Source organism: Procambarus clarkii, chromosome 25 (genome assembly GCF_040958095.1).
Source record: "Procambarus clarkii isolate CNS0578487 chromosome 25, FALCON_Pclarkii_2.0, whole genome shotgun sequence".
NCBI classification, from domain to species: domain Eukaryota; kingdom Metazoa; phylum Arthropoda; class Malacostraca; order Decapoda; family Cambaridae; genus Procambarus; species Procambarus clarkii.
In genome coordinates, this window is record NC_091174.1 from 31,341,287 (window position 1) to 31,355,818 (window position 14,532).

Sequence of the window (14,532 nt, forward strand, 5' to 3'; positions counted from 1 at the left end):
CTTCTTTCTAGTGAGTACATTTGGAGGGCTTTGAGACGATCCCAATAATTTAGGTGCTCTATTGCGTCTATGCGTGCCGTATATGTTCTCTGTATTCCCTCTATTTCAGCAATCTCTCCTGCTCTGAAGGGGGAAGTGAGTACTGAGCAGTACTCAAGACGGGACAACACAAGTGACTTGAAGAGTACAACCATTGTGATGGGATCCCTGGATTTGAAAGTTCTCGTAATCCATCCTATCATTTTTCTGGCTGTCGCAATATTTGCTTGGTTATGCTCCTTAAACGTTAGGTCGTCAGACATTATTATTCCCAAATCCTTTACATGCTGTTTTCCTACTATGGGTACATTTGATTGTGTTTTGTACTCTGTATTATGTTTAAGGTCCTCATTTTTACCGTACCTGAGTACCTGGAATTTATCACTGTTAAACATCATGTTATTTTCTGATGCCCAGTCGAAAACTTTATTAATATCAGCTTGAAGTTTTTCAATGTCCTCAGCCGAGGTAATTTTCATACTGATTTTTGTGTCATCTGCAAAGGATGATACGAAGCTGTGACTTGTATTTTTGTCTATATCTGATATGAGAATAAGGAAAAGCAGCGGTGCAAGGACTGTACCCTGAGGTACAGAGCTTTTCACTGCACTTGGACTAGATTTTATATGGTTGACAGTTACTCGCTGAGTCCTGTTTGACAGAAAACTGAGTATCCAGCGTCCTACTTTACCGGTTATTCCCATTGACTTCATTTTGTGTGCTATCACGCCATGGTCACATTTATCGAAAGCCTTTGCGAAGTCCGTGTATATCACATCAGCATTCCGTTTCTCTTCTAATGCCTCAGTGACTTTGTCGTAGTGCTCAAGTAGCTGTGAGAGGCACGATCTTCCCGCTCGAAATCCATGTTGGCCTGGGTTGTGAAGGTCATTGGTCTCCATGAAATTGGTGACCTGACTCCTAATCACTCTCTCAAATACTTTTATGATGTGCGATGTTAGTGCAACTGGTCTATAATTTTTTGCCAATGCTTTGCTCCCTCCCTTGTGTAGAGGGGCTATGTCTGCTACTTTAAGTGCATCTGGTATCTCCCCCGTGTCCAAGCTCTTCCTCCACACTATACTGAGTGCCTGTGCTACCGGCACTTTGCATTTCTTTATAAATATTGAATTCCATGAGTCTGGACCTGGGGCCGAGTGCATGGGCATGTTTTCAATTTCTTTTTCAAAATTTAGTGCGCTCGTGTTTATATCAGTTATATTTACAGGGGTTTGAATATCCCGCATAAAGAAATTGTCTGGATCTTCCACCTTCATGTTGTTTATTGGAGTGCTAAACATGTCCTCATACTGCTTTTTTAGGATTTCACTAATTTCTTTGTCATCCTCCGTGTATGAACCTTCACTTGTACGAATCGGTCCAATACTGGCAGTGGTTTTTGCTTTTGATTTCGCATATGAGAAGAAATATTTTGGATTTTTCTTTATTTCCTGAATTGCTTTCTGTTCTAACTGCCTTTCTTCAGTTTCATATGAATGTTTCAATTTCCGCTCGATTTCTTCAATCTCCCTATTTAAATTATTCCTTCTTTGACGGGAAATTCGTGTCTGCATAAGCAGTTCCGTTAGTTTTTTCCTGCGTTTATAGTGTCGTCTGCGTTCTCTTTCTACGTTAGATCTCTTTCTGGCTTTCCTCAAAGGAACATGTTTCAGACAGACTTGATACGCTTCTGAAGTCAGTTTTTCTATTCCTTCTGTAGGACTTGTATTATTTAGAACAGTTCCCCATGGAATGTTTGTAAGTTCCCTGTTTATTATCTCCCAGTCTATCCTTTTATTATTAAAATTGAATTTACTGAATAGCCCCTCTCGCTTTATCAACGTTTTAGGTCTATTCTGAGTATTGATGGTCGTTTGCACTTCAATGAGTTTGTGATCTGAGTATGTGGTATCTGATATCGTAATGTCTCTGATAATGTCTTCATTGTTCGTAAAGACCAGATCTAGAATATTTTCATTTCTCGTTGGCTCCGATATCTGCTGATTGAGTGAAAATTTGTCACAGAATCTAAGTAGTTCTCTAATCTGTGGTTGGTTAGGTCCTGATAGATTTCCTGGTATAATATTATTGTTTGCTATTTTCCACCTGAGACTAGGCAAGTTGAAGTCACCTAGGAAGATAATATCAGGTATCGGGTTCTCCAAATTATCAAGGCTATGCTCTATTTTGCTTATCTGTTCTGTGAATTCCTCAGCCGTTGCATCTGGCGGTTTGTATATTAGTATAATCACTAAATTTATTTTCTCTATTTTTAATCCCAGTACCTCTACCACCTCATTTGTAACGTTTAGGAGCTCCGAGCATACAAGGTCTTCCCTAATATACAGACCCACTCCTCCATGTGACCTAATTTTCCTATCACACCTGTATAGGTTATATCCTGGAATCCAGATCTCACTGTCCAACAATTCCCCTGCATGGGTTTCTGTGAAAGCTCCAAACACTGCATTTGACTCCGTGAGGAGGCCATTTATGAACTGTACTTTGTTGTTTGTTCTTGTTTTCAGTCCTTGTATGTTGGCAAAGATGAATGAGGTTACTCTATTAGTGATAGTTTGACTGGGAGACTTTTTCGGCAAGTCCATTATTCGTGGACATAATAAGTTTGTTCTGACCAGTACTGATTGTTGTAGGGCAGTTTTCTGTCGTAGTTGTAGTTCCCTTTCGGTGGGTAATTGTATCTGTAATTCTGGAATGCAAGTGGATCTGGCATCCAGTTCCATACACTCTCCATGCTGCTCCTTTTGAAATCTCTGCCGGTCTGGTATAAAAAATTTATAGAGTTTCCTCCAAATTCATTATCCTGCTTGCCACTCTTTATGTAGCGTTCCGTGCCTTTCACGTGAAAGTGTGGGCAGCTGAGGTCATAGCATTTTCTGTCCTCCAGTGAGGTTTGGCACATGTCAGGATGGAAAAACCTACATATTGATCCAAATCGACACTCACCTTTCCTAAGCATATTTAAACATTTTTTGGGATGTTGGTAACTGCATTAAAATCCTTTCTTATTACCAGCATATCTATGTCTGCATATGCCCTTTGCATAAAATTTGCATAAGTCTGTCCTTCTGTTCTGAATTGCTCTATCGAGAACCGTCGTGGTGTCTGTACCTATCGAGCTGTCAGTGCTGTCTGGTACACTTTCTAGTTTACTGTCATCTACATCCTGGCCTACTGAGTCAGAGTTTACAACTTCCTGAGTTTCAACCTCAGTTTCATCCCTGACTATAGCCTCCGCCCCTTGTATATTAGAATTGTTGTTCCTTTCCCACTCCTTCTGGATGGCTGGTAGGCTTCCAATGAATGATGTTTTCCGAGCATGCGCCATGTTATCTAGAAGGTTTTTTAGGATATTCCAAGCTGGCAGGTCATTTTTACACACCCAGAGCAAGTGGCCAGCTCTCAGTGCCGTAGTGTTACTCACTCCTGTACAAGCTGAATGGAATCTAGTCTTACAGATATAACATTCAATTCCCGTTACCTTCGTCTTTAAGAAGTTGTTACAGTGGCCACAAATTTGTTTATTTACTCCCATATTGCCTTGTTTTGTTGTATATATCTATATATTTATAATATTATATGTATATTGTATATTTGTAACAATATATATGTATATATATTTATATGTTTAATATTTATTTGTATACCGTATATTTGTAATATTATGTATGTTATTTTGTTTAAACTTTATGGCAGGTACTTAGCGTAGGTAGCGAGGCTGGTCCCCCGGTCAGTACAGGTGACCTCTTGTGGCCCAGGTTGATGTCACCAGTTTCCAGTTACCCGATTTATAACCACTGATGCCGCCTCTTGCTACTATTTTATTTTTCTAGTATTCTGTATTTATAATATTCACTTCCAACTTATATGTTGTTGTGATACCCGTTCCACATCACTGTTCCACGAATCACCGTTCACTATTTTTTTGTTTTTTTTCCTAATACACGCATGTACACAAAGCGTCGTTCACTGGCTCACACGTGGTCTCACGTTTATTCTCTATTTAACACAAAGTTCTATTGTTAATGACTATTTTCAATTTTCCAGCGGGTCACTATGCACTTTGTTATGTCTATAATCAGTAATCCACGGCAGTAGTCTTACGAATCCCTGTTAATGTCACGATTTTAACGGAGCGCGCACGGTACGTCTACCCCCTCCCTCGACGTCTGTTCGGTCTCATGGAATTACTCATGGTAATATGATGGTCTTGTGCAGCTTCTTCCAAAGCCGGGGGACTTACGTTTTTTTGCGAATTGGGGGCCTATTACGTTGATAAATGTGGACTACAAGATTGTTTCCAAGTTGTTGGCAGGGCGTTTGCGCTCGGTGGTGGGGTCGGTAATTTCTTGGGGTCGGTTTTGTGGCATTCCGGGTAGGTCCTTGGTGCAGTGCAATTCCCTTTTTGGGATTTGCTCCTCTATGTGGAGGAGTATGGTGTTCCCGCAGCCATGATCAGCTTGGATTGGTTCAAGGCTTTCGATAGAGTGCCAATTGGGTTTGTTTTGCGGGTCCTGGAAAGGTTTGGTTTCTCGCCCCAGTTTGTGGGCAAGATACGGATGTTGTACACTGGTTGTAGTAGTAGGGTGTGTGTCAATGGGTTCCTTAGTGCTCCCTTCGCTGTTCGGCCTTCGGTTCGACAGGGGTGTCCTCTGTCGATGCTTCTCTATATTCTGTTTCAGGAGCCCTTTGTTCGGGCGATGCGTGCCTGTCATTCAGTTGTTTTGCCGTGTTTGCTGAATGGCTTGTCACTCAAGATTTGTGGTTACGCGGACGACACAGTCTTGTTTGTTGCTTCTGAGGGGTCTGTGACTGCAGTTCAGGATCTGGTGCTTCAGTTTGAGTCTGCTACAGGGGCTTTGGTCAATCGTGGGAAGTGCTGTCTTCTGGGGTTAGGGGGTTGGGCCTCTAGTTTGGTGTGGTCTGGATCGTGGTTTCCGGTGGTTCAGTCCATTCGGGTTCTGGGGATTACGTGGTTCAGGTCGTATGGGCAGTCTTTGGAGTTTAATTGGGAGGCAGTTTTGCGAGGGGGGGGGGGGGCGTGGCTGTAGGGATGTTGTCGCAACGGGCCCTGACTATTTATCAGCGGGCGATTGTCGTGTCTTGTAAGGTTTTGTCGCGGGTCTGGTTTGTGGCACAGTGTTTTCCCTTGGATTGGCGGAAGGCTCGCGCTTTGGAGGGTTTAGTGTATCGTTATGTGTGGTGTGGCCGGTATCATCCAATTCGTCAGTCTACGTTATGTCTCAGGGTGTCAGAGGATGGAATTGGTATTCCTGATATCTATGTGAAGGTTTACTATGTTTAGTAAACACCTGAAGCAATGTTGAGTAAGCACTTTGGATAATGTTGAGTAAACATCTGGAGTAATGGTGAGTAAAAACCTAGTGAAATGTTGAGTAAACACCTGAGATAATGTTGAGTAAACACCTGTAGTAACGTGGAGCAAACACCAGGGATAATGTTGAGTAAACACCAGGGGTAATGTTGAGTAAACACCAGGGGTAATGTTGAGTAAACACCAGGGGTAATGTTGAGTAAACACCAGGGGTAATGTTGAGTAAACACCAGGGGTAATGTTGAGTAAACACCAGGGGTAATGTTGAGTAAACACCTTGGGTAATTCTGAGTAAGCACCAGGGGTAATGTTGAGTAAACTCCTCTTGTAATGTTGGGTAAACTCCGGAGATTATGTTGAGTAGACACCAGTGGTAATGAACAAATCCACACGAGCCGTTTTGAGGATTCGAACCTAAGTCCGAGAGCATCCAAGACGCTGCCTTAATCGACTGAGCTACGACATGGTATAAGAATTGCAACCAGAAATTTGACTTAATTTACTTGGATCCTGCAGCCTCTCCGAGACCCAAACCAGGACACAAACAATCAGCGTGATCACTTAGGATGCAAATTGTAATTAAAACCCTTGCAGCACTCTGCAATTAAATTACAGTGAAATCAAAGCACGGCAGGTCATGAGACAAACTCCGGTAACCCCATTAGTTACCCCATCACTCGTCTCTCAAGATGACTATCAAACAATAGTATAAAAGTTACACTAATTGATCTCAGTGATTAATTACGTTAATTGACTGTCAGCTGTCAGTTAGCAACAAAGCATTTTACGTTAATTACAACCTAGTCTCCCTCAGATCAGTCAAACAATCAACACAATAACTCACTAATCATAATTACTCAATCACTTGACCCATCCAGCATTCCATGAGTAATTACATTAATTACTATAAACGGACAGCTAATTAATCGAAAACGAATTTACGTTAACAATACTGTGACTCTTAACAGCTTTCCAAACATGTCTATGTCAAATTTGCTTGATGATGTTAATTACCCCTAATTAACTTGAGTGAATAATTACTGTCCCAAGGACAGATAATTAAATCCAGAATGCACTACGTTATTGTCACTCACTGTCACGCATTGTCACTCACTGTCACGCATTGTCACTCACTGTCATGCACGACCGATAGCATCAAACTATATGAATTCATTTGATGTTAATTACCCTAATTAACTTGAGTGACTAATTATCATGCAACATACATAATTAATCCAAAATGATTTACGTTACCACAATACTGTCGCCCACGACAGCTAGTCAAAACACTGTGAATTCACTTTTAATTACGTTAATTACCCCTAATTAACTTGCGTAATTAATTACCTGTCTCAAGGACAGGTAATCAACTTGAACGACTGATATTAACTCAATCACTGTTATCCGCAAAAACAGCGTTCAACAACCATATGAATTTAAACTATGTAGAAACTTTTTTTTTTTTTTTTGAGATATATACAAGAGTTGTTACATTCTTGTACAGCCACTAGTACGCGTAGCGTTTCGGGCAGGTCCCTGGAATACGATCCCCGCCGCGAAGAATCGTTGTTACAACCAAGTACACATTTTACTGTTGCGTTAAATAGAGGCTACAGTTAAGGATTTGCGCCGAGTAAATCCTCCTCGGCAGGATACGAACCCATGACAAAGCGCTCGCGGAAATGATGTTAATGATGATGATGTTTTGATGATGTTAATTACCCCAAATTAACTTGAGTAATTAATTACTGTCAACCGGACAGGAAATTAATACTGAACACTCTCGTTAACTCAATCTGCCACTCGCGACAGCTCTCATCACAATAACGTGAATTCCCTTGGTGACGTTAATTACCCCCTAATTAACTCTCACTGAATCTCCAATGAACAATTAATGGTTACACCAAGTCCTTGTCGCAAAGACAAGCAAACACAGTACCCAGGTACATGGGTTACACAGCTCACTAATAAAATATATATGTATATAACTATCACTGCCCAAAATCACACAAAACACATAGAATTAATGATCCCAAACAATAATTCCGACACTGTAATGTGTCAATTAACACAGTAATTACAGAACAGGGTGTCACTACCGACCTCTTACCTCTGCCAGATACTGGATACACCTGCAATGAGATAAACACATACAAGGCAAAAACTGGATACAGTCTGGTATAATTAAACTGCACAAATTTATACACAATACTCCTAGCTCAGACTCTCAGTTGTTCCCAGGTGTAATTCATACACACTCTGACGACCCAACTGACAGCCGTTCCCACCCCCGAACACTCTGATTGTCGTTCATTTACAGGTACAATCTCACACAGAGATTCCTCTCACTTAATTAAGTACTTAATATGAGAACGCTAGCCACACCCCTGACTACGAATCAGTTTAGACATCATCACCACTGCAGAAATATGAGTACTCACTTAACCAGTCTTCTCTCATTCTCCATCCACTCCCTTTCATGCACTGAAGCTATAGTACTGAAGAGTTGAAGATTCACCCAAACTTCCTCCACGTGGGTATGGAGACAACAGAGAATGACTTGGTGTTTGAATACGGGGTGGTGAATGGTGAACACGGTGACGCGACGACAGGGTGGCGGCACAGCGAGTCGCTGGAGGCTGGCAGCCTCACACCAAGACTCATTTTGGATGGCTCGAACACATACACACACGAGCGGGCTGCACTCGTACCGGGTGTGGTGTCGTGGGAAATGGGGACATGGTGAGGTGGGAGACAATGTCCTCCTAGGTGGACTGTAATTTCACTAAAATTACCACAGAAAGCTTCTTCAACACTTGAGAAACCTTCCTCAATCCCACCTCATATCAGGTATCTTAGTCATCAGAATGGATGACCCCAAGTGCTGACAATACATGCAGATCACACAGAACAGTCCCGTTGCCCCTGTTTGAGATCACGTGGTCACGACTCTACTTTACTGATCTCATCAATCCCAAATTAATCCCACACTCGTGCAAATCAGATTTTGCTTCATTCTCGTGGGTATCAGACGGATAATAAGATGGCTGTTGACGCCGCGATGACAGAGATTGTCGTGGGTGGCCGGCCACACACAATATCTTGCACGTGTTAGCTAGACAACACCACGTCCAGAATGCTTGAGGAGACGCGGCGGAAACTCAACCCGCTTCTCCCCCTCTGTCTTTGACATGACCAATCACAGGGAAATGCGCCAGCTCGGCCTAAGATGCCTCTACCAACCAGGGCTTCCCCTTGGGTCACGTGACATCACGGCACTTACAAGTCATTGCTTGACACCAGTTAGGAACCGTTGGCTTATGACCGCAAACATCCTGCCTGCTCCTCACTGTACATATTTTCATGTAAAACATGCCTATGTCTGTAACTCTGCTCACAGAGTAGCTACAGCGGCCCCTGTAGTCTCAGTGGAATGGTCTGGAGCTAGATTACACATAGACACCAAACAAGAGAGGTTTCGTGGAAGAAGTACGGAAATCTAGAAAAGAGTGCACGACTGTGCACTGTATCAGGGTGCACAGCAACGGTTTGCACTCCCGCAGTCTAGAAGCTTAGCTGAAAAATTCCATCCCTACACAGAAATATTGAGTAAAAACCAAGAATAATGTTGAGTAAACACCAGGGATAATGATAAGTAAACACCAGGAATAATGATAAGTAAACACCAGGGATAATGATAAGTAAACACCAGGGATAATGATAAGTAAACACCAGGGATAATGTCGCAAAAATCATCAGGGATAAGTTCGCATAATCATCAAGTATAAAGTTGAGTAAACTTCTTGAGGAATGTCGAGGAAACAATAGGGATAATGTTGACCAAAACCACACACTAGAAGATGAAGAGACGACATTTTGATCCATCATGGACCATAATCAAGTTGATTGAGAACCATTATCACAATCAACTTGATAATGGTCCAGGATGGACCGAAACGTCGTCATCTCTTCATCTTCTAGTGTGTGGTTTGGTCAACATTCTTAAGCCACCTTAATGTGACTCATCATCTGAATAGAGATAATGTTGAGTAAACACCAGAGTTAATGTTGAGTAAACACCAGAGTTAATGTTGAGTAAACACCTGTGGAATCAATCAGCCGTTACTGGCTGAATCAATCGGGAATCAACCGTTACATAATGTTGAGTAGACACCTGTGGTAATGTTGTGTAGACACCTGTAGTAATGTTGAGCAAACACCTGGGTAATGATGAGTAAACACCTAGGGTATTGTTGAGTAAACAACTTGGTTAATATTGAGTAAAAACCAGGGATAATGTTGAGTAAACACCAGAGATATTGCCACATAATCACCAGGGATAATGTTAAGTAAACATCTTGAGAAATGTTGAGTAAAAAATTAGGGATAATGTTGACCAAACCAAACACTAAAAGATTTGCTCAACATTACCTGGGTTAATGTTGAGTAAACACCTGTGGTAATGTTGAGTAAACACCTGGGGTAATGTTGAGTAAACACCTGGGGTAATGTTGAGTAAACACCTGTGGTAATGTTGAGTAAACACCTGTGGTAATGTTGAGTAAAACACCTGTGGTAATGTTGAGTAAACACCTGGGGTAATGTTGAGTAAACACCTGTGGTAATGTTGAGTAAACACCTGGGGTAATGTTGAGTAAACACCTAGGGTAATATTGAGTAAACAATAGAGATAATGTTGAGTAATCACTAGGGGTGATGTTGGGTAAACATCCGAGGAAATGTTGAGTAAACACTAAGGATATGTTGACTTAAACACGAGGGATGATGTTGAGTAAACACAAGGGATAATGTAGAGTAAACACGGGGGATAGGGTGAAAACAAGACTATGATGGGGGGGGGGCCTTGTAGCATGGTGGATAGCGCGCAGGACTCGTAATTCTGTGGCGCGGGTTTGATTCCCGCACGAGGTAGAAACAATTGGGCAAAGTTTCTTTCACCCTGAATGCCCCTGTTACCTAGCAGTAAATAGGTACCTGGGAGTTAGTCAGCTGTCACGGGCTGCTTCCTAGGGGTGGAGGCCTGGTCGAGGACCGGGCCGCGGGGACACTAAAAAGCCCCGAAATCATCTCAAGATAACCTCAAGATGATGATGGGTGAGGAGTGCGGAGAGAGAACTTACCCTGTGGTGGGTGTGGCAGGTGCCGCCGTCGGTGTGGCTGGCTGGCTTCTTCAACCCCCAGAGCTTCCTGACCGCCATCATGCAGAGCACCGCGCGCAAGTCCGAGATGCCCCTCGACCAGATGTGTCTCCAGTGCGACGTCACCAAGAAGACCAAGGAAGACTTCACGTACGTTTAACCTGGTTTTCTAATTTTCGCTTTAAAATTAGTTTTCTTTAAATTTTATTGATTGTTAAAGTTCTGTATTAATTTATTTGTATTTGTTATATATTATGAGCATAACGACATTGTGTAACAGACGCTCTAAAGAATGAGTGAGGAACTTGCTCCCTTTTATGCTACTGAATGCTGTCTTCTAAACAATTCAATTAATGAAACGATCTGTAAGTTTATTCTTGATATAATTGAGTGTACACTGTGCATAATACAGTGTGGGGTCTTGTGAAATCATCACTTAGTAAAATATGGTTTTCGTGTGACGAAAAGTTGGCCACCCCGCCCTAGAGAACATTCACTCTGGCCGTTGCTGTAAGGTGCGGCTGGCCACTCTCACCATAATTAACCTCACTACAATTCTGGTTACTTTGTGGTCTGCACTCCTTTTACCTCTCATATACTGCATCATGTTTAGTTATTGTGAGCTCAGCAACGAGCAGGTGTACACATGTCTCATCCCTGCAGGTCGGCGCCCAGGGAGGGAGCCTACGTGCATGGGCTCTTCTTAGAGGGAGCTTCATGGGACGTTGAAAATTCCATCCTGATTGACTCTCGCCTGAAAGAACTCCATCCTCAGATACCTGTCATCTTTATCAAGGTGAGAGAGAAAATAAAAAAACACAGCGTCCTTATTGCATATAAGTAAGCTTTCAAATGATTCCATTAACATGAGTGATTTATTTTTAATACTTCCACAGAGTCTATTAATTTCGAAAGAATTTTTGTTTCTATTACGATGACGGACACGACAGCAACTGGGAGATAATAATATATAGATGTGTGTATTAATAGGTTCTTATAAATATGTGGAGTAATTAATAAAACGATAGAGATGGTGGTATGCCATAACAGAAGATACTTTGATTACAATTAATTGATTGCTCTAGTATTTACTAGTTAGGGACACCTGGCGATGGCAATCTCTGTTTCTCTGTCAGTCAGTCAGTCAGAGTCTCAGTCTCTCTCTCTCTCTCTCTCTCTCTCTCTCTCTCTCTCTCTCTCTCTCTCTCTCTCTCTCTCTCTCTCTCTCTCTCTCTCTCTCTCTCTCTCTCTCCTTATCTCTCTCTCGCTCTCTCTCTCTCTCTCTCTCTCTCTCTCTCTCTCTCTCTCTCTCTCTCTCTCTCTCTCTCTCTCTCTCTCTCTCTCTCTCTCTCTCTCTCTCTCTCTCTCTCTCTCCTCTCTCTCTCTCTCTCTCTCCTCTCTCTCTCTCTCTCTCTCCTCTCTCTCTCTCTCTCTCTCTCTCTCTCTCTCTCTCTCTCTCTCTCTCTCTCTCTCTCTCTCTCTCTCTCTCTCTCTCTCTCTCTCTCTCTCTCTCTCTCTCTCTCTCACACAAGAAGGTCGATTTTATGACGAAAATATTATTTTTTATCAGAATTTCATTTACAATTAGACCTAGATCAGGATTTATAAGATGTATAGGTTGTTTAAGGAATTATTTGAATTTGTTGTACGTGTGTGACGTATTTACCAAGGTACAATTCGAATACAGGACGTGAACGTGCCGGTGGAAATGGTGTTGGACGAGTTAGGAGTGAGGAACTAATACAGATGTTTACGACAGTCATATAATTAGTTAGGATTAAGGGAGGAATCCCGATCATATGTTACATTCTTCTAAGAAAGGGAGTTGGAAATGAATGGTAGTCGAGAACACTTGGTGTCAATTGCCGTCTGGACAAATATTGCAAATCAAATGCATTATCATTCATAGATACTTGTGATACCATTTCTTCCATAGATGTTCTATGGAAGAAATGACATGTAAGCTCGGGATGGGGTTCATCATCTAGGGCTGGGGTTTTTGCTATTGCCAACTCGTTGGAACCTGTGGTTGAAGGTGCTTGTTTGGGTTTAAACTGTTAGTAGATAGTGGTATGGGAATTTATACGGAAAAAGGAGGTAATAAAAGTATGTGTTTATGGGAAGAAACAAATTGGCAAAATGAACAGGGAAAGAGAAGGGCCTCAAAATAACAATACACTTAAAGTATATTACACGAACAGTAGGAGTCTAAGAAACAAAATAAACGTTTTAAATGCTCTTGTCTGAGCAGAAAAAAAAAATATTATTGGACTTATCAAAACATGGATGAATGTAGAAAATGGAGACCTATTAGCCGAATATCAATCAAATGGATATAAATAACAAACGTCCGAGATGCTCCCGGATGCAGGTTCGAATCCTCGTCACGGCCCTTGTGGATTTGTTCATTTGATGCATCACGTTATTGTGATTTCTGTGTGTAATGATGTAAGGGCGAAGATGGAGTATGGCCTATTGACACAGCTCGAGTGCATGGGGGAGTTGTGTAAAACCCTGGTTTGTGTTTCGGAGAAGCTGCGGGATCAAGTAAGTTCAGAAGAACTTCGGTTTCAAATCTTTTACCATGTCATAGCTCAGTCGATTAAGGCAGCGTCTGGGATGCTCCTGGTCGTAGGTTCGAATCCTCGCCACGACCCGTGTGGATTTGTTCATAAGGATATAAACTATTTCACACAGATATATTAGACTAGGAGGGGGAGTAGACATATATGTTAAGGAAAATTTGAAATGTACTATCAATGAGGGAATCAAAACTGAGCCACACACACACAGAAACTATCTGGCTAGAATTAAACGAAAAATCTAAAAATCTTATAATAGGAGTTATAATCAGGCCACCAAACTTAGAATGGAAGCAAAGCATCTATTGGATGAAATATCTAGAGCATCTAGGTCAAACTGTATTTGAATCATGGGTGACTTTAATTTTAGTGGAATAAACTGAATTAACAGAACAGGGAATAATGAAGCAGAAGTTTTTCTAAAATTAATTGCCGATTGCTTTCTTAATCCCATCTCTCGTAAAGGTATTCCTTATTCCCAGTTATCCATTCCTCTATACTTACCCGTTGGCAGGCTTGTTGGTCTTCTGTTACTGGTAACAAACTGCATACTATTAAGAGTTGTGTGTCCTTGTGGTCGTCCTCCTACCACCGTAACCGGCGATGAGAAACGGCTCTGGTGAGGTTGCGTATTGGCCATACTCACTTAACTCATGGTCACTTAATGGAGTGCTGCCCTGCTCCTTCTTGTTCATATTGCATTGTCCCTCTTACAGTCGTGCATATCCTTGATGAATGTCCTGACTTCCGGGACTAGCGTGTGTCTTGTTTTCCGACTGTCCCCCATGGTTGCTTGTCCCTCGATAGAATTCTTCGTGATTCGGATACTTTTGATATCGTTCGCCTTATGCGTTTTTATTCTCGTATTGGCATCCTTGGTGATATTTATCTCCCTCTGATTATCCCACACATTTGATGGTGCTACATAGCCTTCCCAGTTTGGTGCCTTCTTTTGATAATTACTAACTTACTTGCTTTCTTTTGCAACACATTAAGGAACGAAAGTGGGAAAATAATATTTTAGACTTAGTGTTAACTAACAGGGAAACTCAAATAATTGAAATCGAAATAGGGAGTGAGCTAGGGAACAGTGATCACAAAGAAATCAGATTTAGCATTGAATGGAATAGATATGTAGGAGAAAATTCTGTTAAAGTGCCAGATTTTCGAAAAGCTGATTTTAATGGTCTAAGAAATTTTTTGGTTGAAATAAATTGGAAAGTCCTGGGCATGGGGGGGGGGGGGGGTTGGCTGGTCTTGGAGGGAGATGTGAACCAAGCGTTGGGTGATGTAAAAAGGGATTTTAATGTGGATTCGAAATATAACTTATTGGAAAAAATCTAAACAAAGCACAGGAACGTAGTATAACATACAAATTGAATAGATCGAATAATAA

At 41.6% G+C, this 14,532-nt stretch overlaps 1 protein-coding gene across 1 annotated transcript in view; it reads left to right on the forward strand.

Moving 5' to 3' along the window:
* Positions 1–14,532, forward strand: part of LOC123756312 (dynein beta chain, ciliary-like) — a 225,836-nt gene that overhangs the window by 171,916 nt on the left and 39,388 nt on the right. Inside the window, exons 17-18 of the mRNA XM_069331027.1 lie at positions 10,556–10,704; positions 11,218–11,350. Of these exons, the coding sequence (XP_069187128.1) occupies positions 10,556–10,704; positions 11,218–11,350 (282 nt within the window). The remainder of the gene's footprint in view (positions 1–10,555; positions 10,705–11,217; positions 11,351–14,532) is intronic.